General features: G+C 45.7%; 1 protein-coding gene across 1 annotated transcript; it reads left to right on the top strand.

Moving 5' to 3' along the window:
• On the top strand, positions 1 to 27,611 carry PRCC (proline rich mitotic checkpoint control factor). The gene is made up of 7 exons (XM_055583940.1): positions 1 to 889; positions 16,616 to 16,663; positions 18,837 to 19,403; positions 21,637 to 21,732; positions 23,342 to 23,485; positions 25,453 to 25,518; positions 27,174 to 27,611. Exons 1-7 carry the CDS (start codon positions 419 to 421, stop codon positions 27,258 to 27,260), a joined length of 1,479 nt encoding a protein of 492 aa, XP_055439915.1. The 5' UTR covers positions 1 to 418; the 3' UTR covers positions 27,261 to 27,611.

The raw sequence follows: 27,611 nt of genomic DNA, 5'->3' as shown, positions 1-27,611 counted from the left end.
TATCAGAGGCGGATTTAGCGCCTGTCTTTCTCCGGACCCGTCAATCCTTCCTCTGACTCCAACTCCCGCCGTGCCTTACGCCGCGCTCCCTGCGGCGGAGAATGGTGCCGTGGCCAAAGTCTTCTCTGGGAGTTGTAGTTCTTAAGTTAGTGAGGCGAGGAGGAGGCGGAGTGACTCGGCGGCCATTAGCTGTGTGTAGTTGCCCGGGACTAGGAGCTTAAGTGAAGAGGGAAGCCTTATTCGGTAGAAATCAACTATGGACATGGGCTTCTGCCGGGGCTAGCCCTAGAGTACGGAGAAGGCGGGCTTTTTGGTTCCCCTCCTCGCCGAGTGGGGGGGGCACACTAGGCCTTCGGACATCCCCGGTCTCAAGTAGGCCTCGTCTGCCGGCAAGGGCGCCCCAAAGGCGGGCGGCGCCATGTCGCTGGTTGCTTACGCCAGCAGCGATGAAAGTGAGCCGGATGAGGCTGAGCCGGAGCCGGAGGAGGAGGAGGAGGCGGCGGCCCCTACACCTGGGCCCACTTTAGGGGGCTTGTTCGCTTCTCTTCCCGCACCCAAGGGTCCGGCCTTGCTGCCTCCGCCCCCCCAGATGCTGGCCCCAGCCTTTCCCCCGCCGCTGTTGCTGCCCCCACCCACCGGCGACCCCCGGCTCCAGCCTCCTCCCCCCTTGCCCTTCGGCCTGGGAGGCTTCCCCCCACCTCCAGGCGTGAGCCCGGTTGAAGCGGCGGGAGTTGGGGAGGGGCTCGGATTGGGGCTGCCCTCGCCCCGAGGCCCTGGCCTCAGTCTGCCCCCCCCTATCGGCGGTGCCGGGCCCCCCCTGGGGCTTCCGAAGCCAAAGAAGAGGACAGAGCCGGTGAAGATTGCGGCGCCAGAGCTGCATAAAGGGGATGTGAGTATCCGGAGAGGGCACCCCCACTGTCCATTGGGTTTGGGCATGGGCTCAGCTGTGGGAGGGACTTGTGGAGGCTCGGAGACTCTCTCCTGTAAATGCATCCGTTGATTCCGGACCACTGGATTCCTGGTACTGTGCGATTAGTCGAGCTGAAGTTTGTCGGCTTGGGGAGTTAGGGTATTTGTCCTTGCGTGTTTCTCCAAACTGGACCCGCCCGCGGAAAGGCCTTATACCATCCCCTGACACTGACAAGGCCAGGCCCAGGGATCCCTGATTGCATTCCCTCTGTTGCATCTTCACCGAAGGTTCCCCCCGCCTACCCCAAACCCCCGAAGTACTCACAACAGCATAAAATATGGCACTAGAAGAGGTAACAGGAGACAATTCCTGAGCCCTTGGCCAACATTCAGAACTAATCTTTTGCTTTGCCTCTGAACTTAAAAGCATCAGGGTCTGAGCAGAAAGGATAGGAATCCTGGATTCTATTTTTGAGCGAAGTTACGGAAGAAATTCAGTATTTATTGAGTACAGATTATTTGCCAGGCATTGACCCTTTCCTTGAATTGCCACAGAACTGTGAGAGATAACATTCTAATTTTTACAGATGAGAAACAGGTGTCCAATGTGTAAGATCTTACCTGGTGAAGGGCAGAGTGAAGATGCAGAGTTTAGCTGAACTGCAGGCCTATGCTTCAGTTTCACCATTTACGTATAGAAGAGGCAACCAAGCTTGTGTCGTTTTCTGAATGTTGGATCAGAAAAATTGAAGACCTTTTTTGGAGTGAGAACTTGGGAGATAGAAGAGACATCCTCAGATCAGATCAGATCAGTCGCTCAGTCGTGTCCGACTCTTTGCGACCCCATGAATTGCAGCACGCCAGGCCTCCCTGTCCATCACCAACTCCCAGAGTTCACTCAGACTCATGTCCATCGAGTCAGTGATGCCATCCAGCCATCTCATCCTCTGTCGTCCCCTTCTCCTCTTGCCCCCAATCCCTCCCAGCATCAGAGTCTTTTCCAATGAGTCAACTCTTCTCATGAGGTGGCCAAAGTACTGGAGTTTCAGCTTGAGCATCATTGCTTCCAAAGAAATCCCAGGGCTGATCTCCTTTAGAATGGACTGGTTGGATCTCTTTGCAGTCCAAGGGACTCTGAAGAGTCTTCTCCAGCACCACAGTTCAAAAGCATCAATTCTTCGGCGCTCAGCTTTCTTCACAGTCCAACTCTCACATCCATACATGACCACAGGAAAAACCATAGCCTTGACTAGACGGACCTTTGTTGGCAAAGTAATGTCTCTGCTTTTGAATATGCTATCTAGGTTGGTCATAACTTTCCTTCCAAGGAGTAAGTGTCTTTTAATTTCATGGCTGCAGTCACTATCTGTAGTGATTTTGGAGCCCAGAAGAATAAAGTCTGACACTGTTTCCACTGTTTCCCCATCTATTTCCCATAAAGTGGTGGGACCGGATGCCATGATCTTCGTTTTCTGAATGTTGAGCTTTAAGCCAACTTTTTCAGTCTCCACTTTCACTTTCATCAAGAGGCTTTTGAGTTCCTCTTCACTTTCTGCCATAAGGGTGGTGTCATTTGCATATCTGAGGTTATTGATATTTCTCCCGGCAATCTGGATTCCAGCTTGTGTTTCTTCCAGCCCAGCGTTTCTCATGATGTACTCTGCATATAAGTTAAATAAGCAGGGTGACAATATACAGCCTTGACGAACTCCTTTTCCTATTTGGAACCAGTCTGTTGTTCCATGTCCAGCGCTAACTGTTGCTTCCTGACCTGCATACAAATTTCTCAAGAGGCAGATCAGGTGGTCTGGTATTCCCATCTCTTTCAGAATTTTTCACAGTTTATTTTGATCCACACAGTCAAAGGCTTTGGCATAGTCAATAAAGCAGAAATAGATGTTTTTCTGGAACTCTCTTGCTTTTTCTATGATCCAGCGGATGTTGGCAATTTGATCTCTGGTTCCTCTGCCTTTTCTAAAACCAGCTTGAACATCCTAGGGGCAGGTAATACTTTAGAGTTATCTGGAGTTCTTCCCATTCTTTCACTTCTAAAAGGTCAGTTGGTCCATGCCTCGCTCACTTCTGGTAACCCTCAGAGGGAAGCTGATTTTCGCCCTTGCTTTTCTTCAGACTTCCAAATCAGCCTGGAGGCTATTTCTTTTCTCTTCCTCACAGATGTCTGAATGTTCTCTCCTTCACCTCTTTCAAATCTGGGTTTAAAAGACAAGTTCCCAGTGAGGACTTGCTAGCCGACCTATTTCAGTTGTAACTTCCTGTCACCCACTCCGCCCCACCCCACTTCTTTTATTTTTCTCCATAGCACCACCATCTAAGATACTTTATCACCATCTAGTTCAGTTCAGTTCTCAGTCGTGTCCGACTCTTTGCAACCCTATGGTCTGCAGCATGCCAGGCTTCCCTGTCCATCACCAACTCCCAGAGCCTACTCAAACTCATGTCCATAGAGTTGGCGATGCCATCCAACCATCTCATCATCTGTCATCCCCTTCTCCCACCTTCAATCTTTCCCAGCATCAGAGTTTTTTCAGATGAGTCAGTTCTTTGCATCAGGTGGCCAAAGTATTGGAGCTTCCACTTCAGCATCAGTCCTTCCAATGCATATTCAGGACTGATCTCCTTTAGGATTGACTGGTTGGATCTCCTTGCAGACCATGGGATTGTCAAGAGTCTTCTTCAACGCCACAGTTCAAAAGCATCAATTCTTCGGCACTCAGCTTTCTTTATAGTCCAACTCTCACATCCATACATGAGTACTGGGAAAACCATAGCTTTGACTAGACAAACTTTTGTTGCCAAAATAATGTCTCTGCTTTTTAATATGCTGTCTAGGTTGGTCATATGGAGAAGGCAATGGCACTCCACTCCAGTACTCTTGCCTGGAAAATCCCATGGACGGAGGAGCCTGGTAGGCTGCTGTCCACGGGGTCGATAAGAGTCGGACACGACTGAGCGACTTCACTTTCACGTATTGGAGAAGGAAATGGCAACCCACTCCAATGTTCTTGCCTGGAGAATCCCAGGGACGGGGGAGGCTGGTGGGCTACCGTCTATGGGGTGGCACAGAGTTGGACACGACTGAAGCAACTTAGCTGCAGCAGCAGCAGCAGGTTGGTCATAACTTTTCTTCCAAGGAGCAAGCGTCTTTTAATTTCATGGCTGCAGTTACCATCTGCAGGGATTTTGGAGCCCAAAAAAATAAAGTCTCTCACTGTTTCCACTGTTTTCCCATCTATTTCCCATGAAGTGATGGGACCAGATGCCATGATCTTAGTTTTCTCACTGTTGAGCTTTAAGTCAACTTTTTCACTCTCCTCTCACTTTCATCAAGAGGCTTTTGAGTTCCTCTTCACTTTCTGCCATAAGGGTGGTGTCATCTGCATATCTGAGGTTTTCTGCATATCTGATATTTCTCCCGGCAATCTGGATTCCAGCTTGTGCTTCCTCCAGCCCAGCGTTTCTCATGATGTACTCTGCATATAAGTTAAATAAGCAGGGTGACAATATACAGCCTTGACGTACTCCTTTTCCTATTTGGAACCAGTCTGTTGTTCCATGTCCAGTTCTAACTGTTGCTTCCTGACCTGCATACAGGTTTCTCAAGAGGCAGGTGAGGTGGTCTGGTATTCCCATCTCTTTCAGAATTTTCCACAGTTTGTTGTGATCCACACAGTCGAAGGCTTTGGCATAGTCAATAAGGCAGAAATAGATGTTTTTCTGGAACTCTCTTGCTTTTTCCATGATCCAGCGGATGTTGGCAGTTTGATCTCTGGTTCCTCTGCCTTTTCTAAATCCAGCTTGCATGTCTGGAATTCACGGTTCACATACTATTGAAGCCTGGCTTGGAGGATTGTGAGCATTCCTTTGCTGTGTATGAGATGACATACTGACACTCTCACATGCTGCTTATTTTATCAGCCTCTCTCTTTTGCTGGTATACAAGCTCCATGAAGATAGGGCTTATTGTTTATTTTTTTCACTGCTGAATTCCTACTGGTTAAAGCAATGCCTGGCACATACTGAGTACTATCTAAATATTTTGGGTAAATGAATTCAAATGAATATGGATTCTTTATGGAAGGTATTTCTAGAATCTCTCTTACTACCTTGTTCCAAACTTTTCCCAAATCATTTCCCCCTTCTTTTTTACCCAAGTCTGTTATTTCTAAGTCTAAGGTTCCAAAAAGCCTTCTTTTGCTCCATTGGAACTTAAGTTTGCTCTTGATTTAACCTGGAACAAAGGAAAGTTCCTAAGACAGAGGAAAATAGGTTCATTTTGGGGGGCATTCTGTTTTCACAGTTTTCTTCCCAAATTTCCTTTCAGCCTAATTGCTATATATGGGGGAAGATGGCACTTTGAGCCAGCTTGCTTCCCTCCACAGTGACAGTTGAAAGACTCATTTTTAGGTCCTCAGAGGTAGCATCAGGAAAAGTTGCTGGTAGAGACTGTAGAATCTTCCATTTAGGCCGGCTGAAGTGGTGGAAAATTCTGAGGACTTTTAACTATCCCTCCTTTATAAGTATAATTTGCTAAATTCCTGAGATAAATTGTGAGATGGATAATTAGAATAAAACCAAATCCTAGCCCTTAACTGGTTCAGTTTCCCATTTTTGTTCTGTACAAGTTAGTGTTTTGTTTTCTGAACATGTAATTCCTGGGAAAGGTAGCCTAAGAGAGTTCTAAGGTGAATAGGTAAGGGCGACCTTAGCCTTTGAAATATCTGTGGGTCTAAGGTCCTGTGGCTCTAAGCTCTGTGTCCTGTGCTTATTGGGCTTTCAGTAAACATCTGAGTGAATGAATTCAGTTCAGTTCAGTTCAGTCGCTCAGTCGTGTGTGACTCTTTGTGACCCCATGAATCGTAGCATGCCAGGCCTCCCTATCCATCACCAACTCCCAGAGTTCACTCAGACTCACGTCCATCGAGTCGGTGATGCCATCCAGCCATCTCATCCTCTGCCGACCCCTTCTCCTCCTGCCCCCAATCCCTCCCAGCATCAGAGTCTTTTCCAATGAGTCAACGCTTCGCATGAGGTGGCCAAAGTACTGGAGTTTCAGCTTGAGCATCATTCCTTCCAAAGAAATCCCAGGACTGATCTCCTTCAGAATGGACTGGTTAGATCTCTTTGCAGTCCAAGGGACTCTCAAGAGTCTTCTCCAGCACCACAGTTCAAAAGCATCAATTCTTCAGCGCTCAGCTTTCTTCACAGTCCAACTCTCACATCCATACGTGACCACTGGAAAAACCATTGCCTTGACTAGATGGACCTTTGTTGGCAAAGGAATGTCTCTGCTTTTCTAGTGAATGAATTAGGTTTCCTTAAATAATTTTCCTTTAGAATTTGGTGCTGAAGTAGGATCAGTTAACTCTGAACTCTGGTTCATTCCTTCATTCACTGTTGAGCTGATTCTCTGTGCCAGGAGCTGAGTACAGTAGTGAGCATGATAGACCCTATTGTAAAAGGAGCTGATGGTCTATGTGGGGGGAGACAGGCAAGGTTAAATCAGGAGGACCATGATAGAGCTGGTGCCACTGGAGCTCTCCTTTGGGGCACTAATCAACTTTAGAGGTTGGGGAGGCTTTCAGGAGGAGATGATGTCTACACTTTAGAGATACGACAAGTGAGCAGAAGGTAGCCAGAGAAAGGGGTGATGAAGAGGAGGACATCAGGCAGAGGGAATGGAATGTACAAAAGCCCAGAGATGAGAGAATGCAAACACTTTGCGGGGAGCTTTAGTAAGGCACCATGGCTGCAGTGCTTGGTGGGCAGGGGCAGTGATGAGAGCAGAGGCTAGGGAGAAAGAGATTGTGGCCAGATGATAGTGGGCCTTGAATATGATGCCAAGGCCCTTGTACATAATTCTAGGGTAGTGAAAAGCCCTTAAGTCTGAGCAAGAATCCTCAGATCACAGGGTGCCAAAAGATCTGGAGGGAGCAATGGTAGAGACAGTGTGAGATGATGGTGCCTGGACAAGGGAGTGGTGGCGATGGAGAGGATCGGAGGTTCCAGGTCTTTTTTGGAGGGAGAAGTGGTAAGACCAGGGAATTGATTGGATGTCGTGGGTGAAGGCAGAGAAGGCAATGGCACCCCACTCCAGTACTCTTGCCTGGAAAATCCCATGGACGGAGGAGCCTGGTAGGCTGCAGTCCATGGGATTGTGAAGAGTTGGACACGACTGAGCGACTTCACTTTCACTTTTCACTTGCATGCATTGAAGAAGGCAATGGCAACTCACTCCAGTGTTCTTGCCTGGAGAATCCCAGGGACGGGGGACCCTGATGGGCTGCCATCTATGGGGTCACACAGAGTTGGACACGACTGAAGCGACTTAGCAGTAGCAGCGTGGGTAAAGGAGAGGGGTCAAGGCTGACCTTTTGGCTCAGGCAGCTGGGAGGGTAGTGGTGCTGTTTATTTGGGGAATACAAGGGTAGAGCAGGTTGGGGATTAGTTAGATTTAATTGGTTACAAGTATCAGAAACTGCTCCAAGCTAGCATAAGTGGAAATACATCATAAATATACTGAGGTACCCTGGAAAGGGCCTGGAATCAGGAGTTGGAGATCTGTCAGGGACCCACACAGCTTCTCTTTGCACCTTTAATTCATTCTTCTTTGTCTGCAGACCAGTTTCCTCCACGTCTTAACTTTTGTTGCGGACGAAAGATGGCCACCTATACCTTCTTGGTTTTTCATTCCTTCCTTTTAGTGATTGGCCCAGACTGAACTATAGTTTTAGTTCTGGTCTGGTTTTCTGGGAGAGAGACTATGATTGGTTTGATTTGAGTCAGCTCATTGATCAGCCACAGTCAGGGAACATGGGAAATTCTCTCTCCAGGTACGTTTCAATATCAAATTCAGTCAGCTTTTGACTTATGCGAGTCAAAAATTAGGAATGATCCATAAAGTGGGGGATCATCATTCCTTTTCCCTTCTTACTGTTCTTTTTCTGAACAGTGGTTAAGAAAATCAGCCCGCTGATTTTGCGGGCTTAGGAGATGCAGACTTCTAAAATTAGGATACCAAAAAAGCAAAATTAGAGGAATACGTTTGCTCTAAGGGTTTTCTGTCATGTAATGTGCCTTCCAACACAAATAGAAATTTCCGAGTTACTTGGATTAGTGTTAGGCGTCCTTTCAAATTGCTTACCCAGGTAGTGAAGGATTTGAAGCTGTGAAATTGAAATTTCACTGATTTTGGTCACTTGTTAAGAGTTGACTGCGGTGAATTTAGCTAGGATTTAGCCCTAGATAGAAAGGGAAAGACGAATTGCGCCAACATCTGTGGGTCACCTGTGCAGCGTCTGACACTGTGCTGGGCACATCAGTGACTCTCTAAGTTAAGCCTTACCCCTGGTTTACAGGTGAGGATATAGGAATTTAGAGAACAGAGCTAAAATCACATAGTTTGAGAGGAGCAGAAGTCGTATTTGCTCCCAGTGTGTTGTGTTCCTTTCTATCATCAGTTCAGTTCAGTCACTCAGTCGTGTCCGACTCTTTGCGACCCCATGAATTGCAGCACGCCAGGCCTCCCTGTCCATCACCAACTCCTGGAGTTCACTCAGACTCATGTCTATCGAGTCGGTGATGCCATCCAGCCATCTCATCCTCTGTCGTCCTCTTCTCCTCCTGCCCCCAATCCCTCCCATCTTTTTTTTTTTTTCCCAGTGGGTCAACTCTTTGCATGAGGTGGCCAAAGTATTGGAGTTTCAACCTCAGCATCAGTCCTTCCAATGAACACCCAGGACTGACCTCCTTTAGGATTGACTGGTTGGATCTCCTTGCAGTCCAAGGGACTCTCAAGAGTCTTCTCCAACACCACAGTTCAAAAGCATCAATTCTTCGGCCCTCAGCTTTCTTCACAGTCCAACTCTCACATCCATACATGACCACTGGAAAAACCATAGCCTTGACTAGACGGACCTTTGTTGGCAAAGTAATGTCTTTGCTTTTTAATATGCTGTCTAGGTTGGTCATAACTTTCCTTCCAAGGAGTAAGCGTCTTTTAATTTCATGGCCGCAATCACCATCTGCAGTGATTTTGGAGCCCAAAGAAATAAAATCAGCCACTGTTTCCACTGTTTCCCCATCTATTTCCCATGAAGTGATGGGACCAGATGCCATGATCTTTGTTTTCTGATTGTTGAGCTTTAAGCCAACTTTTTCACTCTCCTCTTTCACTTTCAACAAGAGGTTTTTTAGTTCCTCTTCACTTTCTGCCATAAGGGTGGTGTCATCTGCATATCTGAGGTTATTGATATTTCTCCTGGCAATCTTGATTCCAGCTTGTGCTTCTTCCAGCCCAGCGTTTCTCATGATGTACTCTGCATATAAGTTAAATAAGCAGGGTGACAATATACAGCCTTGATGTACTCCTTTTCCTATTTGGAACCAGTCTGTTGTTCCATGTCCAGTGCTAACTGTTGCTTCCTGACCTGCATACAGGTTTCTCAAGAGGCAGGTCAGGTGGTCTGGTATTCCCATCTCTTTCAGAATTTTCCACAGTTCATTTGTGATCTACACGGTCAAAGGCTTTGGCATAGTCAATAAAGCAGAAATAGATGTTTTTCTGGAACTCTCTTGCTTTTTCCATGATCCAGCGGATGTTGGCAATTTGATCTCTGGTTCCTCTGCCTCTTCTAAAACCAGCTTGAACATCTGGAAGTTCATCGTTCACGTACTGCTGAAGCCTGGCTTGGAGAATTTTGAGCATTACTTTACTAGCGTGTGAGATGAGTGCAATTGTGTGGTAGTTTGAGCCTTCTTTGGCATTGCCTTTCTTTGGGATTGGAATGAAAACTGACCTTTTCCAGTCCTGTGGCCCCTGCTGAGTTTTCCACATTTTCTATCATAGTTCCTACCAAAAGATAGAAGAGTCTTGAGCAACCAGAACTAGGAAAGTGGTACTATGAGGAGTGCAAAAGTGGGAGAGAAAATGATGCCCTAACTGAACGGGCAGATGTTAAGAACATATTTGAGACCAAAGGGGAAAACTGGTGATGAATGTAGCTAATTTGGATAATAGCAGAGAGGAGTGTGTAAGTGATTAGAGTTTGGAGCCTGGGGGTTGGTGGCGGGGGCGGTGGTCTATGCTTGGGCTCAGATTTCCTTCTTGGCTTCTGGCCCTGGCAACTAGTGATTGCTTTTTGGAAAGGGAGTCTGTCAGAACCAGAGCCTGGGAGATAAGAGGGAGCTGCCATGGGGAGTGAGCAGATCCCGCTGGGCCTGGCCTAATGGGAAATGTCTGTTTCCGTTCTTGCTCAGCAGTCTCGGGCGGTGTGTGTCTTGTCACTCTTGGCAGCTGGAACAGAGAGGACAGTGGTGGCCACTGAGGCGCAGGCTCTTAGGAGGCCAAAAAGAAATACAGCACTTCCTTCTTAAGAGACACAGTTTGTGTCTCGAAAACCTGGGAATGCCTTTTCTGGCCCAGCCTACTTCTTCCAGCCCTGGGTGCTCCTGTATCTCTAGCATCATCATCCTCTCTGGGTCAGATGACACAGACCCACTTAGATCGCCTTTTGCTGGTCTTTAGCACTCTAGGAGTTGACCTTTTAATATAGTCCTGTGGAGGACAGTTTGGCGGGTTCTCAAAAAGTTAATTAGAATGATCCAGCAGTTTCACTCCTAGGTGAAAAGAATTGAAAACAGGACTCAAACAAATACTTGTATGCTACTTTCACTTTTCATTTTCACGCATTGGAGAAGGAAATGGCAACCCACTCCAGTGTTCTTGCCTGGAAAATCCCAGGGACGGCGGAGCCTGGTGGGCTGCCGGCTATGGGGTCGCACAGAGTCGGAGACAACTAGAGCGACTTAGCAGCAGCAGCAGCAGTGTTCATAGCAGCACTGTTCACAGTAGCCAAAAGGTGGCAGTACCCACATTTTCAGCAACAGATGGATACACAAAGAGTGGTATATACATACAGTGGAATATTACTCAACCTTAAAAAGGAATGCAGTTCTGATACATGTTACAATATGGATGGACTTTGCAGACATGCTCAGGACTTTGCAGACATGCTCAGCAAGATAAGCTCGACACAAAAGGACACATTATATGATTCCATATGTATGAGGTACCTAGAGTAGGCAAATGAAGAGATTGAAAGTAGTATAGAGGTTACTGGGGAATGGGGAATTATTGTTAATAGGTACAGTTATTGTTTGGGATGAGGAGAAGTTCTGGAGATAGATAGTGGTGATGGTTATACAATATTATGAATGTGCTTAATGCTACTGAATTGTATGTTTATAAATGGTTAAAATGATACATTTTATGTTATATATGCTTTACCTTGATAAAGGGGAAAAAAACCCCAGTATGGTCATGTACATTTCACCATCAAGAAAGTTCTTGTTGTGTCTAAATTAAATACTGTGCTTAGGCTGATCCTGTTGCCTCCACTTGGTTCCTGATAGAAGCTGAATTAATTTTCCTTTTAAATTCTCTAAGAGAGCCTCTGACCCCATGACTGGTAGTTATATGGCATATCTTTTAGTTTTTGGATTACTCATCTCCTCCTTTATAGTACTCTGAACTGAAATTTATTTTTGTGTGTGAGGTATTTGGATAATTCCTTGCTGAGCTTTCTTTGGTTTCCTGTTTTCATCCAAGCCCACACATGCCCGTAAGTCCTTTGAGTGGCCTCTCAGCCTCTTTTCCATAATGAACCAGTGAGTTCCATGTTTCCAGCCTCTTTAGTTAGCTAAAGTTAAATCAGAGGGCGAGTGGTTCTCATTCTGCTTCCCTGCTCTCCCAAGGGCCCTGGACTTCCTCTGTGGCCCAGGTGTGTTACTGAATGTCTCAGAGCCCTGTTAGTCAGCTTTAAGAGGTAAAGATTTATTTCTGCCCCTCTCTCAAAGATGAACAGTCTTAAGAAGGGCTTAGGGGTTCAGCACATTTTTTGAGGGTCTTAGTGTTCTGTTTTAGGGAGTCCTATTTGTGCCCATCATGAGATGATTTATAATGGGGCTCAGTAGATTAGTACAAGATGTTCAAAGAGAGAAGGATGATTGTGAGTAACCGTAGCAGTCCTCTAAATCCAGAATTAATAAGGTGTTCTTAAAATCTTTGTACAGTTTTTCGTGTGTGTGCTTTTAAGCTTTAAACTTAGGTTGACAGTATAATGGAAACCGTCTGTGACATTTAAGGAAAAATTGAATTTTCTTCCCCCAGCTGATCTGGCCTTCAATTCTATTAGCCATAGGACAGTTTGCTTACAATTTCAGAGTAGCCACTTTTTGTTTGTCACAGATCTGAAAAATAAAAATATGCTTGTACGGTTTTATGAATGTAATCATCTTAAACTTGATAACATTTTCTTTTCAGATTGTTTCCATTGGACATATTGCCTAAGATGTTAAAGTTTAAACATGCCTGGGGACTTCATGACAGCCTTGTGTACCCCACAGTAAGGTGGTTCTGTGTGGTCTGCTGAAAAGGAGAAAGTCTTCATAGTCAAAAAACAAGGGAAGGAGGAGTGAGGGGGAAGAAACGAAAAGGGAAACGGTCAGTAAACCCTGAGGCAGTGGAGTTTGGAACAGAGAGAAAAGGTCAAAAATGCTTGGGTGTTTGGGGCTTAAGGCTTTTCTTGGATGGTGTTTGACCTCTTGGCAGACCAGAGAGAATAATAATCCTTGAATTCTGTTAAAAAATTTTAGTTAGTATACATTTTTTGCATTTTCACGGATCAGTTCAGTTCAGTCGCTTAGTCGTGTCTGACTCTGCAACTCCATGGACTGCAGCACGCCAGGGAGCTTGCTCAAACTCATGTCCATCAAGTCAGTGATGCCATCCAACCATCTCATCCTCTGTCATCCCCTTCTCATGCCTTCAATCTTTCCCAGCATCAGGGTCTTTTCTGAGGAGTCATTTCTTTGCATCAGGTGGCCAAAGCATTGGAGCTTTAGCTTCAGCATCAGTTCTTCCAGTGAATATTCTGGACTGATTTCCTTTAAGATGAACTGGTTGGATCTCCTTGCAGTCCAAGGAACTCTTTCAAGAGTCTTTTCCAACACCACAGTTCAAAAGCATCAGTTCTTCGGCACTCAGCTTTCTTTATGATCCAGCTCTCACATCCATACATGACTACTAGAAAAACCATAGCTTTGACTAGGCGGACCTTTATCAGCAAAGTAATGTCTCTGCTTTCTAAAATGCTGTCTAGGTTGGTCATAGCTTTTCTTCCAAGAAGCAAGCGTCTTTTCAATTTCATGGCTGCAGTCACCATCTGCAGGGATTTTGGAGCCCAAGAAAATAAAGTCTCTCACTGTTGCCATTGTTTCCCCATCTGTTTGCCTTGAAGTGGTGGGACTGGATGCCATGATCTTAGGTTTTTGAATTGAGTTTTAAGCCAACTTTTTCAGTCTCCACTTTAGTTCCTCTTCACTTTCTGCCATAAGGGTGGTGTCATCTGCATATCTGAGGTTATTGATATTTCTTCCTGCAGTCTTGATTCTAGCTTGTGCTTCACCCAGCCCAGCATTTTGCATGATGTACTCTGCATATAAGTTAAACAAGCAGGGTGACAATATACAATCTTGTCGTACTCATTTTCCAGCCTCATTTTCCGTTGTTCCATGTCCAGTTCTAACTTGCTTATTGACCTACATACAGATTTCTCAAGAGGCAGGTAAGGTGGTCTGGTATTCCCATCTCTTTAAGAAGTTTCCACAGTTTGTTGTGATCCACACAGTCAAAGGCTTTGGTGTAGTCAGTAAAGCAGAAGTAGATGTTTTTCTGGAACTCGCTTGCTTTTTCCATGATCCAGCGGATGTTGGCAGTTTGATCTCTGGTTCCTCTACCTTTTCTAAATCCAGCTTGAACATGTGGAAGTTCTCGATTCACGTACTGTTGAAGCCTTACTTGGTTTGAGTATTACTTTGCTAGCGTGTGAGATGAGTGCAGTTGTGCAGTAGTTTGAACATTCTTTGGCATTGCCTTTCTTTGAGATTGGAATGAAAACTGACCTTTTCCAGTCCTGTGGCCACTGCTGAGTTTTCCAAATTTGCTGGCATATTGAGTACACTTTAACAGGATCATCTTTTAGGATTTGAAATAGCTCAACTGGAATTCCATCACCTCCACTAGCTTTGTTCCTAGTGAGCCTTCCTAAGGCCTACTTGACTATGCATTCCAGGATGTCTGGTTCTAGATGAGTGATCACACCATCATAGTTATCTGAGTCATGAAGATCTTTTTTATATAGTTCTTCTGTGTATTCTTGCCACCTCTTCTTAATATCTTCTGTTTCTGTTAGGTCCATACCATTTCTGTCCTTTATTGTGCCCATTTTTGCATGAAATGTTCCCTTGGTATCTCTAGTGTTCTTGAAGAGATCTCTAGTCATTCCCGTTCTATTGCTTTCCTCTATTTCTTTGCATTGATCACCAAGAAAGCTTTATCTCTCTCCTTGCTATTCTTTGGAACTCTGCATTCAAATGGGTATATCTTTGCTTTTCTCTGTCTTTTGCTTCTTTCCTTTTCTCAGCTATTGGTAAGGCCTCCTCAGACAACCATTTTGCCTTTTTGTATTTCTTTTTCTTGGAAATGGTCTTGATCACTGCCTCCTATACAATGTCATGAACCTCTATCCATAGTTCTTCTGGCACTCTGTCTATCAGATCTAATCCATTGAGTCTATTTGTCACTTCCCCTGTATAATCATAAGGGATTTGATTTAGGTCATACCTGAATGGTCCAGTGATTTTCCTTACTTTCTTCAATTTAAGTCTGAATTTGGCAATAAGGAGTTCATGATCTGAGCCACAGTCAGCTCCCGGTCTTGTTTTTGCTGTCTGTATAGAGCTTCTCCATCTTTGGCTGCAAAGAATATAATCAATCTGATTTCGGTGTTGACTATCTGGTGATGTCCATGTGTAGAGTCTTCTCTTGTGTTGTTGGAAGAGGGTGTTTGCTATGACCAGTGTGTTCTCTTGGCAAAACTTTGTTAGCCTTTGGCCTGCTTCATTTTGTACTCCAAGGCCAAATTTTCCTGTTACTCCAGCTGTCTCTTGACTTCCTACGTTTGCATTCCAGTGCCCCATAATGAAAAGGACTTCTTTTTTGGGTGTTAGTTCTAGTAAGGCAAGTATATATGCACATGAAAAGTGCAGCATTTACAGAGCAAGCGCAGATGAATCATTGTTAGCCTGATGCCACCCCAGACAATAAATAACAGGGACACAGTGAGGAGAGCAAGGTGAGCTGCTTTAGCAAGACTTCAGAGTTTCAGGTCAGGAGGAGCAGAGTGCAGACTGACAGGAGAGTGAGAGGTGGCAGTCATCCAGGAACCTGCAGGAGGAGTGACAAGGTGGGGGACTTACGTGGAAGAAGTACACGTGGAGGCTTGGCCGGTTCTTTGAGGAGATTTTGGAGTCACAGTTGATGCCCTTATCCTTAACTGCTTTTATTACTATTATTTGGGTACTTGTCTTTCTTCTTACTGGACTCAAGTTTCTTGAGGGCTGGTACTTTTTCCATGTCTTGGCATACAAGAAACTCTTTGAAGCACAGTGGAGAAAGTAGTCCAGGCTGTGTCTCTGGAAATCAGTGGGCCAGGACTCTGCCTGCTGCAAGTCCTTTCCTGCTGCTTGAGTGGATGAATATCATCGTAGTATCTGTAACCCAGCCACAGGACACCAGTTGGAGCCGTATCTATAGTGCCTGGCACAGTGTCTTGCATACAGTAGGTTCTGAGTAATGATGATCAAAAGGTCCTTGTAGCAGATGAATGCTGTGGGGAACTTGTGACATATGAGGTTCAGTTGAAAAAAATAGGCAGAGAATTTGACTTGTTTAAAATCTTGGGGATGGAAAGGATCTTAGATTTCTGCCTAATCACCTTTATTTACAGGTGCCCCAAACCGGGGTCTTAACAACAAATGCAAAACTTTTAAAGTTCTCAGTTTGGATATTAATTTTTTAAAATAAAATGTTACAGCTCATTTTTCATATGCCTTGCATCTTTCTGATAGTTGAAGATGGCTGAGGAGCTGATGTTGAACTAAAAGTTTGGCCATTTTTCAGTGTGAGAGCTTGTTTTAGAAACAATCCTGATGAATCAGAGGGATAACACAGAGGGACCTCCCTTCTTGCCCCAAATTCTCACAGTCATCATTTACTTGCCTTCTTCCTGGACGTGAACGACTGTCTGGCATACTTAAACAATAGATCATACTTGGAGAGGAATGGATTTCTCCAATGGCTTTGACCTTTAATGTCTCATAGAAGAGTAGTTAACACACCACTTAATCCCATAGGAGTGCCTCGGCCCTGTGGTTATGTAGTCTATATAAGTGGTTTTAGAAGTGAAGCTGAGATTGGGTGCGATTGTGGGCCAAATCCCATTCATCTTCTAGGGACAGATTTATAGGAAGAAGAATGGGTATAGCTTTTTCTTTCCACCAAAGACTGAATGAGAGGAAGTAGTCTTAATTTAAAGGACAAAATTGATGCAAAGGCTCCGGAATAGGTCTGGGGGTTTGAGAATGAGTGACCAGGGGAGGTCAATGCCTGCCTCATTCTCTGAAGCTGTTTGGCTGGTCCTGGGAGACACATCCCTCACACAGAGGAAGGGCCCAGACAAGATGATAGCCACTGTTGTCCAGGCCTTTATATCTGCTTCATTTAAGGTGAGTGCTTTCCCTATTGTCCTTAAACAGCGAGGTCTTACTTTGTTTCTTTTTCTCTTAGTCAGATTCTGAGGAAGATGAACCCACAAAGAAGAAAACTGTCCTTCAGGTAAGCTTTGTGACAGAAGCCATTTCTTCCCATATTGCTTCGGGAAGATGGGAAGTTTCCAAATCAAGCTTGAGCAAGTGCAGATATTGATACCGAGGACTGCCTATTTGAGTGTAGTTTTGTTTTCCAGGTAACATCAGACCTTGTGCTTTTCTCCCCTACCCTCACTGGTCACTGACTTTAGTGTGCTGGCGTCGCCTCTCCTAGAGGACAGGCGTGGTAGGGAGATGAATTGGAACTTAGTTTGATTTATTACATTTCAGGTAAAAGGATTATTTAGGAACAGTAGAATAAATGGATTGGTCAAAATGGTATTATGGGACATCTGAACTTTAAAATTATCCATCTTCTCCCAGTCTCATTTTCTTGGAAAAGAAACTTAAATAGTACCAAGTGCTATACCAGTGTTTAACTGATTTTATCCTTTTAATAGTACCTAAATCAGAGTGTTACTGTCATTCCTGTATTGTATATGAGGAGAATGAGACCTTGAGGAACTTGCCCAGGGTCAGACAACTTGTGGGGACAGAGCTGAGGTCAGGCTGAGGCGATCTGACTGTAGAGTCCATGCTCTTACCTGCAGCGTTCGGCTGCTGCTTTGTCATAAAGACCAGAAGTCCTTAACCAGACAGTGCTGGGAGATGCTCGCGCTGCCATTTCCTGTTTCCCCTGTCCCAGGGCCTCTATTCTGCCTCCCAGAAGTTTCTTCCTGTTCAGCTCCACAACTCAGTGATTTACACGCCCTCTGATCTCATGTTAATTGTATGTCTCAGGAAGAGCAAAAGTGGCTCTTGCTTTGTAAGGTCATTGTCTCCTGATTAAGTACGTGATCCTGAGGTTGCCCCTTCCCTGAGTCTGTTAAGGCGTCATATCCCATGTTGGGAGGTCCTGGAAGGACAAAGTCACATGGAAGTTAGATAACTGATGAGAGTGATGCCGTGTCCATGTCTGTAGTGGGTTATGGAGGAAGAATCATGAAAGACGCTCACTTGCTGAGACTGAATGAAGCCAGTTGTCGCCTGTTGTCAGAATGGCTTCCTGGAGGAAGTGAACTGGCAACTAAAGAGGTGGAGGACTCTGGCTCAGAACGCACTCTAGGAGTAAAGAGCAGCCTTCCAGAAGGTAGGAAGAGATGCGTGCATAGAGAACCTCCGAGCTGATGAGGCAGAGTGTGGACCAAGCACTGCAGAGGGATGTAGCCATGATCCCAGATGTGGCTGAGAAGTCAAACGTTTCAAAGGGAACCTGAAGGATGTACGTGCTCCATCTTCCATCTCAGTCTGGTTTTTATGAGCCTGAGCCTTTGGCGTCTGCCAGGATGGAATGACCTAAGTCTGTGAACACAGACAGCAGGGAGAAGAGCCCATTTTCTGGGTGAACAGTTCTGCCTGGACTGCTTGATTCAGAAGCCCTAGTTTACTCATTCTGGGTATTTCTTGGCCGAGAGTGCTGAAGTACATGGTTACTCCAGGACAGTGACACAGTGTCCATAAGTGACACTAACTCCATTCTCCTTTTTCAAACCAGTACCTCCCTCAGCCCTACAGTTAGGCCAGCTGGCCTTGTTTTACAGAAAGCAGAATCCGAAAGATTCTTATGAGTAACCGGAACTCTGGATGGACTGAGCCAGTTAGCTTACAAACTGATAAGTTAAATGCTTGACTCTGGCATAAACAAGCTGGGTATACCACATCTCTAGGGCTTTCCTTGGGCGGGGAGGGAACTTTGGGTGGGATGTATGAATGTCTTTTTAGGACAGAGCCTTGCTATTGACTTTGAGTGGCAATCCAAAGGAAGCAGGGAGTTGCCATGCTTAAGAGGAACCTTCAAGATATTGAGAGGTGTTCATTGATAAGCTGGAGAGAGCCCTGGGCTTTTGGAGAAGAAAGACAATGTATTTACTAAACGTATCATATTAGCAAAAAAAAAAAAAAAAATCAGGAAAGGTTTTGTGGTAGAGGAGCTGGGAGAAGTGGACAGTAGAAGGGCCTGAGGTAGGAGGAGTCCACTCCACTTTGGATGACCTTAGTGGGCACAGGTCAGACAGAACAGGGCTGGTAAGATTTTAGGCTGGAGCATGTAACTGTAATGCTTGTTCTTAATGTCAGTAGCATGTTTCATAACACCTCACTTGCCGCCTTTCTTCCCTCCTTACCCAAACTTGGGTCACCAGGGATCCAGTGAGGGGGCTGGCTTGTCCGCCCTGCTTCCCCAACCTAAAAACCTGACTGTGAAAGAGACTAACAGGCTGCTCCTGCCCCATGCTTTCTCCCGGAAACCCTCGGATGGCTCCTCTGACACTAAGCCCTCCAGGCAAGCTTCTAAGACCAAGTCCTCTTCTCTTGCCCCCGTTGTGGGCACCACAACCACCACTCCATCGCCCTCAGCTATCAAGGCTGCCGCCAAGAGTGCTGCCCTGCAGGTGACGAAGCAGATCACGCAGGAGGAGGACGACAGTGATGAGGAAGTAGCCCCTGAGAACTTTTTCTCCCTCCCTGAGAAGGCCGAGCCGCCCGGAGTTGAGCCATACCCTTACCCCGTTCCCACTGTCCCCGAAGAGCTGCCTCCAGGCACAGAACCAGAGCCGGCCTTCCAGGACGATGCAGCCAATGCCCCCTTGGAATTCAAGATGGCAGCAGGCTCAAGTGGGGCCCCTTGGATGCCTAAGCCTGGGGATGACTACAGCTACAATCAGTTTTCCACATATGGCGATGCCAATGCCGCTGGTGCTTACTATCAGGTGGGTAGGCGGGATGGAGGGCAGGCCAGGGAATGTTGGAGTTTGGCAGTCAGGGAGAGTTTTGAGCCTGTGATCGGCCTCTCTGGCATCACTTTGGCTGAATTAATGAGTCTTCTGGTGTCTTGGTTTTACTTATCGGGTCTCAAAACATTATGGCTTTATGCTGAACCATACTGATCTAAAATTGCTGAAGTCTTGAAGCCTGACAGGTTGAACCACACAATTGACCCCTTTATTCTGAACACAGAATGTCATTGTAGGAGCTGATGAGAGGTATAGGGAGAAAGTGGAAGAAGAGCAGTCTCTAATCCTAGAGATCCCAGGCAGCTTCTGCACATGTGGGTGAGGAGGATGTGAGAGCTTTGGCATAGACGACTAGATAGCAGTGAGTCCAAGGAGAGTTCTGGAGGTGGGGAGTGCTGAGAACATAGGAAGTGGGGAGGGAGAAGAGGGAGTCTGGAGAGTTGAATGCAAAGGGAATAGGAGAATGGCGAGAGGCCTTGACTGAGACATGAGAAGTCAAAGGACTAACGTCAGTCTCTGGAGAGAAGACACTGGGGGACCATAGTTTAGGCAGAGACAGGAAGTAGGGCTTAGATTTTGAATCTCAAGCTGTGTGAGTCGGGGCAAATTACTTATCTGCCCCTCTGAATCTCAGATTTCTCAGCTCTAAGATGGGGAGAATGATAGAACTTCATGGTTGCTACAAGGGTTATACTGGTAACATAGCAAATGCTCAGTAAATGGTTATGAGAACTTTTATTCAAATGTTATGTGGAAGAGCTGTTTAAATTGTTCTCCAGGGCTTCAGAGGGTGAGAATATAATGAGGCCAGGTTGTGAGTAGTTTAAGACAGACTTCCAGTGGTCAGAGCTTGCTTAGATGGAGAGCGCTCACAGGAGTCCGGGGACTCACAGCCGCGGTGGTTGTTGATCAGAGGCAGCTGGGTCGTGCTGTGGCCGGGCAGCCTTAGGAAGTTTTCCTGCCAGTGTGCGATGGTTTCAAGACTTCAGTGATTCTCTGAGTGTCATTGTTACTCTTATGTACAATCTAGGCCTGCGTAGGGACCCGTGGTAGGTGGACTTTGAGGGCTCTCTGTTCTGATCAAAGACTTTGAAAACTATTTGCCGTTAAGCCTTGCTGTGTCCTGTAGACTGACCAGGGACAGTGTGTCTCCCCTCAGTGTTGTTGGGAGGAGGAAGATGAATGTTTTGACCTCGTTAGCAAAGAAAGAGAAAAATGTAAGACACCACTAGTTTATATCCAGCCAGTGAATAACAGTTGGGATTTTGTGTGCAGTTACAGATACCATGAAGGCAGTCAGTGCAAATTAAAGCACTCTAATTACTCTAGGGGGCCCTTCAATTTAAATGTATGTTTTTTGTCAATACTTTTAATGAAAATTAATGCTTTAATTATTCTGGTTTTTTATGTATTATTTTGATTTAATATTAAACCTTATTTTTCATATATAAAATGAATGTTCTTAGAGGAGCATTTCTTGGAGTTTTGGGCAAAAGTGGAAGAATTAGGAAAAAGTGCAGGCAGGGAGGAAATAGTTTCTCAGCCCTGCAGCTGCCTGAGTTGGCCACAGTAGGGGCCTTGCCCTTGCCTTCACCCCTGTTCCTCTATGGTCCACAGCAACATCTGGCCAGCTCACCTCTAAAGGGGCATCATCAATTCCTGAACTGAAAATCTGGTAATGCAAACCTGGTTTGTTCCCAGTTTTGTCAATTCCATACCACCCTTGTGGTGGTTTATTTTTATCAGAGATCTGCAACCTCCCTGCCTGCTAGGGGAGGGAGTCCCCTATGCCCAGGGCTGCTAGATCGGATGAGGAGCAGGAAGCATGCCTCACGCCTCCTCCTCTCTGCTCACACTGGAGCGTCCTGGGGTCTTCTGAGCAGGAGGAGCCCAGCTGAGGCACGGTAGGGGTCTGCAGTAGGAGTCATGCTGGGGAAGCAGCCAAGGGAGCAGGCTGTGAATTGAAGCAGGAGAGAATGTCTTTATTTCTTGTATCTCTTCCCTAGAAAAAAAATCCATCTGTCTGGATGGTGTAGATCAGAAAAAACTCTGGTTCTTGAGTTGTAGGGTAGGTCCTTAGGATCTGTGCTTTGGCTGGTCTGCTTGAGGGGTCTGTGGTGTGGGTATCACCACTGCCTCTTGGATGAGGTTTTCTGCGTTCTCTGCACTGCGCCCTCAGCTGGTGTGTTTTCTCCCTCCTTGACTACAGGATTATTACAGTGGTGGCTACTACCCCGCACAGGACCCGGCTCTGGTCCCCCCCCCGGAAATTGCCCCGGATGCGTCCTTCATCGATGACGAAGCAGTAAGTTAATAAAGCCAAAGTGACCATCTTTGACCCCTAGACACCAGGTTTCAAGTCTGAAGCTAAAGGAAATTCTTTTTTTTAAAAAAAGCAAAAAAGCTGTATTCATTTGGGATTCGGTTTGACAACATATAATTGAGAAACTTCAAGTAATAATGGCATATGTAAGGGAGGTTAACTTTTTTCTTTATAAAAGAAGGCAGAGGTAGGCAGGCCAAGGCTGGTATGGCAGCTTCAAAAAGTTGTCAAGATCCAGCCCCTTCGATAAAATAAGAAGGTAGCTGAGGCCGCTGCCATCAGTATTGCACACCAGGCAGCAGAGTGGAAACAGAGAGTCACCTCCCCCTTTAGGAGACTCCCTGAAAGTTCCTGAGAATACTTTTCCTTCTATCTTACTGACTAGAACCTGTCATATGGCTGTATTTAGTTGCAAGAGAACGCAGTAGTCTTTTCATTGGGTGGTACTATGCCCAGCCAAAATGTTGGGTTCAATCATACTGACAGAGACGGGGAGAGTGAATTTTGGGGAGGGAACAGCAGCCACAGTAAATAACCTTGTGTTTCACATCACTGTATTATTCCCTGTTGCTGAGCCCCTCCCGACTCGGCACAAGGGAAGATGAAAACCTCGTGTTCTGCAACTGTCCAGGCATGTTCAGGAGATAAAGTATTCCATCTGTAGGGAGGCCACAGCCTACCAGGAGTGGGTTGGAGAAACAGGGGATGCAAGCTCTTATAAAAATAACATTCTCCTCACCTTTTCACAGAAACTTTGCAAACTTCTACCTGTGGTTCGTCCTGTGTTCGTCCACTTTCCTGTGTATGTCCTCCTTGACAAGTTCAGTAGTTAGGCCCTTTTTGTTCTAAGCCTAGGAGGCAGCAGGGAACTTATCCAGTGGCAAAAGTCAGCTCCTTATGGGTAGAGAGAGGCCTTGCTGATGCTCAGACCACAACCTGGGCTTCACTGCAGATTTCCAAGTGTTCTTGAATTTAATTCCTCTTCACCTACACTCCTCAGCACATCTTCTGGTGACTTAACAGTGTGATACTTTTTCTTTCTTTCGGAGGAAGGGGAAAGAGTAGCAGTCTCCTGGAAATTTTGCCAGGCTCTTTTTTGAGGCTTCCTCTCTCTCCATCTCGAATTACCTTCTCTAATGTCTAATCTGGTGTGTGGTCTGATGATTTGGTGATACTGAACCAATGAGAAAGAACAGACATGTTAAAAGAACTGATTTTTAGAAGAGAAATTCTAGAATTGTTTTTGTACCTTTAATTCTTAATTTGAAAATAGTGTGCAGTTCTTTTAGGCATATACAATTTATACACAATTTGAGTAAAATTCATACCAGTGAATCTCTGCACTCACGTTTGGGAATACATTTTGGCCTTCTTTTCCCTGAGGCCAGGAGAGCTTGTGAGAAGTAGCCTTTCACCTGGCATCAGTCAGCTTGGTAGGTGGCATGGTGAGAGGACATACTGCACAGAGAAAATTAAGGGTGCAGTGGAATTGGGGAACCCTAAAATCATTCCATGAACTCTGGGTCCTTGGTGACATCTCCTGATCCCCTACCCAGACCCCCAACTCCTGAATTTCTCCCCCCTTTTCCAGTTTAAGCGGCTGCAGGGCAAAAGGAACCGAGGGAGGGAGGAGATCAACTTTGTGGAGATCAAAGGTGACGACCAGCTCAGTGGGGCCCAGCAGTGGATGACCAAGTCATTGACAGAAGAGAAAACCATGAAGTCATTCAGCAAAGTAAGTGGGAAAGAAAGGTCTACTGGGTGGCCCCCTTGGGAGTCCCCAAAGCAGAATCTGACCCCTCATCTCATTGTTACTGTCCCTACACCTTTAGCAAACACGTGTTTCCCTTGGTACTGGAGTGCACACCAAGCCTCCCAGACACAGCTCCTACTTTCCAGAATTTTGCAGCACTTCGCTCTCTATCTAGATGGTAGTCTGGTTGCTGAAACTGGACGGCTGGAGCCATTTCCTGTCCTGCAGTTGGGAAGGTCTCAGTATGTGTGGCTCCTTCCTGCTGTCCTACCCCCTCTCCATCCTGTTAAGTTGGGATCTGGTGCAGCACATCATTGAGGTGTGGGCACAACAGAGCCTCCGAAGTCCTGGGGTCCTGGGTTCTGAGTGTGCATCCCCTTCTTTCCCCTTTCTTTCTCTTATTTATTGAACCCAGCTGTGGTCTTTTCAGATGCTTTATTTCTCACAGTTCCCACACCACACTCCTACCTTCTCTGTGCTAGTTTTCTTCAGTCAGTATGATGAACATCTCTTCACCTAGTAGCTGAGTACAGCAAATGTGGACATTGATGAGCCTGCCACAGGGGGGAAGATGTGGGGGAGCCTGGATTCTAGCCCAGCACCAGCAAGGCCAAGGTCGGGCATTTTATGCCCTTCTTCTCCCCCCATTTTCTTTGCTTTGTTCTGTGGCCACAGATGGCCATCTGAGCCCCAGCCATTTGTTTTAACTGAATGCTGGCGGTCGTACAGGACAGAGCAAAGGATTGTGGTTAGATCAGCATAGATTCATCACTGTTTACCGGAAAAGCCACTTAGGAGAGCATGCTCCACTACCTGGGTGGAGAGACATCCTCACATAGTAACAGCTGCTGTTGCTGCTTACTGTGGACCAGGAATGGAGCTGGACGATTTGTTTGTCATCTTTAACCGTCATATTAAATGACATTAAACAGCATCAGGGAATTGCAGTCTGCTCTTTTCCCAGGTTTAAGTCTTTTATTTTTTTCCCCACCATCTCATTGTATTGAGCTAGATTTTAAAAAAAGAAGAGAAGGATGCAGTTCCTGTCCTTGACAGGTTTAGAGTGTAGTTGAGAAAAAGAGTTTTAAGGACACTTAAGTATAAATGATTATGGTGCAAATTGATTACATAAGTGCCGAGGAGGCTCCAGAGAGGAGTTTTGGGAGTTGGGTGGGGCTGATTGGGAAGCTTCTAGTCTGAGACTAGCACTGGCAGAGGACAGGAAAACCGCAGAGTGAAAGCCCAGACCAATACAGACTTTGACAGTAAATCATTTGCATCACAGTTGGGGTAGGGGTTCAGCACAGTTACCGGTGAAGGCTGAGAATTGGAGAGAGGCGTGGTGATTGTGAAAATCTAATTCCAGGGAAGCTGCTTGTCGGTACTTACTAGAATGAGGGAGTAGGGTTTCAGCCCAAGGTGATGGATGGGAGAGAGCTTAGTAAGCAGCAGGCAGGAGATAGGCTAGACATCTGGCCTGACTGGGGAGAAGTGGACAGAGATGAAGAGGCCCTTAAGGGCAGAGGAGGTGGCTGGAGGTAAGAAGGGAGGGAGGTCTCCTGGACCTTTAAACTGTTTTAGATGGACTGCAGGCGGTAAAGCTGGTGTCAGCTGTCCACTGTGGGCAGAGCCCCATGCTTGGTGCTGAGGGTGGTGGGTTACCAAAGATACAGAAGACAGCCCTGACCGCAAAGTATTTCCAGTCTAATGAGGATATTGGCAGACTCTTGTAGGCAAGTATTCTGAGCTTGAGATTTTTGCATAATAACTTTAATAAAAATAACTATCTTGTAAGTATACAGACTTAAAAACTGCTCCAAGCTGACTTCTTCCCCCTAGGATTTGGACTGTGTAGTTTTTCTCTTAATACCCATCCTTGTCGCATTGGGGCACGTGAGAAACGTCCACTTTTCTTTCAATGTGTTAATGATTGTTCCCTTCCCTTACAGAAGAAAGGTGAGCAGCCAACAGGCCAGCAGCGGCGGAAACACCAGATTACGTACCTGATTCATCAGGTGAGAGGCCTGATGGCCCTGGCCTGCTAGGCAGGATTCCTGTAAACCTGGGGATTTGAAGGCTGAGATCTTGGCTAGAAGCCTGTCAGACACCTGCTTCCAGCAGGCACCCTCCCCAGTTCTCCACATGGGCACTAGGTGGGGATGTGTCCTTCAGAATTATCCTACTCTGCCTCAGGCTCACTTCATGTAAGACTCAAGTACAGGTGCTTGGAATAAACTGTAAATGAACATTCAGGTATTTAAAACATAAGGGGTGTGTGTGAAATGGTTTCTTATAAGGTTCTTTTAAATATCAAGTTCATCTGATAATTTAAAAAATGAAAGAAAAATTGGTTCAGCAACTTTTAGCAGAACATACACCTCATGAGGAGGTAAGGTTGGTTTTGTGTTCTTCATTTCTGTGGCAGGAAACATCAATGCAAGTAATTCAGATTTACAGATGATCTAAAAATATCTTTTGGAATTGGAATATTTCTTGGTATTTATTTGATAGGACCTGGCAGCTTTCAAATATTTATTGTGTCATTAAATATCTTTTTGAGATCTAGTGTACTAAATGCTGTCAAAAGTACAGAAGGAGTGAGACTCTTTCCTGGTCATTTTCAGATAGTGTATATGCTGGTTGGCGATTTCAGTGCCAGAACTTGCATTCATTGTTCTTACCATATTTTCACCTTCTTCTTCATGGACTCCTTTGTACCCTTACCCTATCTTGTTATTTGTAGGGAAAGAATTTAAGGGTAGTGTCTTTAAATTTTATATTTTTATTTTTAAATTATTTTTTGCTTGCTGTTCCCCTGTAGGGTCTTTTTTTAAATCCGAACTCTCAGCACCCTGCTCCACCCAGGGGCGTAGGTGGGGTGGGGTTGAGGAGCCCCTCTTCTAGGGTGGCATTTGTACATTCCCAGAATGCAGTCTAGAGCTAGGAGCTGCCACAGTCAGGAGGGGAAAGCATTAATTCTTGTACCTTCCAGTCAGTTTTTCAGCTTCAATTTGTGCTCTAAAGTGGTGTGAATTTCTTGGGTGCCATATATACTTTATTCAACCCAACAGCGACACAGCAGCTCCAGACTAAGTTACTGTTGGTAGGTGTCCTATTTGGACCTGTCCAGGTCTTCAACGCTGTCTTCCCCCACGTGGCTCGTTAGGTATCCAAGGCAGCGGATTGTGTTCCTTTCAGACGCCAAATTCAAGTTCTCATTTGTCCATTTCCCATTTGAGCATTTCCGTTTTAAATCTAGCTGAGGAAGGACCAGCATTCTTTTTTTAGTATTTATTTATGTATTTGACTACAACAGGCCTTCCTTGTGCATGCAGGGTTTTAGTTGTGGCATGCAGCTTCTTGGTTGCAGCATGTGGCGTCTAGTTCCTTGACCAGGGATTGAACTCTGGCCTCCTGCATTGAGAGCATGGAGTCTTAGCCACTGGTCCACCAGCATTCTTGAAATTCTGCTTGAACCCTATTCCTTTGCTTTCTGAGGGTCCTCCCCTTCTGCTTGAATAAGAAAATTAAATCCTTCAAGGGATTTACGTTTTCCTCATAATTGTTTTGATGGCAGAAAGACTTTAAACTGGGAAGCACACAGAGGCAAGAGAAGCTCGTTTCTTAGAGCCTTGGTGTGACTCTCCTCTTCCCCCTCTCCCTTGCACAGGCTAAGGAGCGGGAGCTGGAGCTGAAGAACACCTGGTCGGAGAACAAGCTCAGCCGCCGGCAGACCCAAGCCAAATATGGATTCTAGGGCTCTGGACCTGACTGCCTTTGGATCTCCTGCAGCCCAGCTGGCTCGGCCCCCAGCTTCATCTCTGGGACCCTAGCTGATCTGAGCCCAGGATCTCTCTCCCTGAGGACCCAGCCCTCGCCTCTGCGAGAATGAACATATTTGATAGATTTTTCTTAACAAAAGTTAGAAAATTCAGCTCCTTTCTGTCTTGGAGCTAGCAAAGACTCAAGTGATGCCTCAGAAGGGGCTCTGAGTTCTTGGATGGGAGTTTTGCTCCCTGTTGGGTGTGATGATATCCCCCCCTCCCTCCATCTTTTTTTTTTTTTAAACCAGGGATGTCTGTTGAAATAAAATATTCAGTCCAACAGA

Source organism: Bubalus kerabau, chromosome 6 (assembly GCF_029407905.1).
Source record: "Bubalus kerabau isolate K-KA32 ecotype Philippines breed swamp buffalo chromosome 6, PCC_UOA_SB_1v2, whole genome shotgun sequence".
NCBI lineage: Eukaryota > Metazoa > Chordata > Mammalia > Artiodactyla > Bovidae > Bubalus > Bubalus kerabau.
Note: the sequence above shows the minus strand (reverse complement) of the source record. Positions and strands in the feature narration are given on the sequence as shown.

What these genes read in the sequence shown, in the direction of transcription:
- PRCC (XM_055583940.1), top strand. Translation starts at nt 419, where the DNA reads ATGTCGCTGGTTGCTTACGCCAGCAGCGATGAAAGTGAGCCGGATGAG. An exon ending in CAGAGCTGCATAAAGGGGAT is followed by an intron (nt 890 to 16,615) that starts GTGAGTATCCGG and finishes TTTTTCTCTTAG; the next exon opens with TCAGATTCTGAGGAAGATGA. An exon ending in CCATGAAGTCATTCAGCAAA is followed by an intron (nt 23,486 to 25,452) that starts GTAAGTGGGAAA and finishes CTTCCCTTACAG; the next exon opens with AAGAAAGGTGAGCAGCCAAC.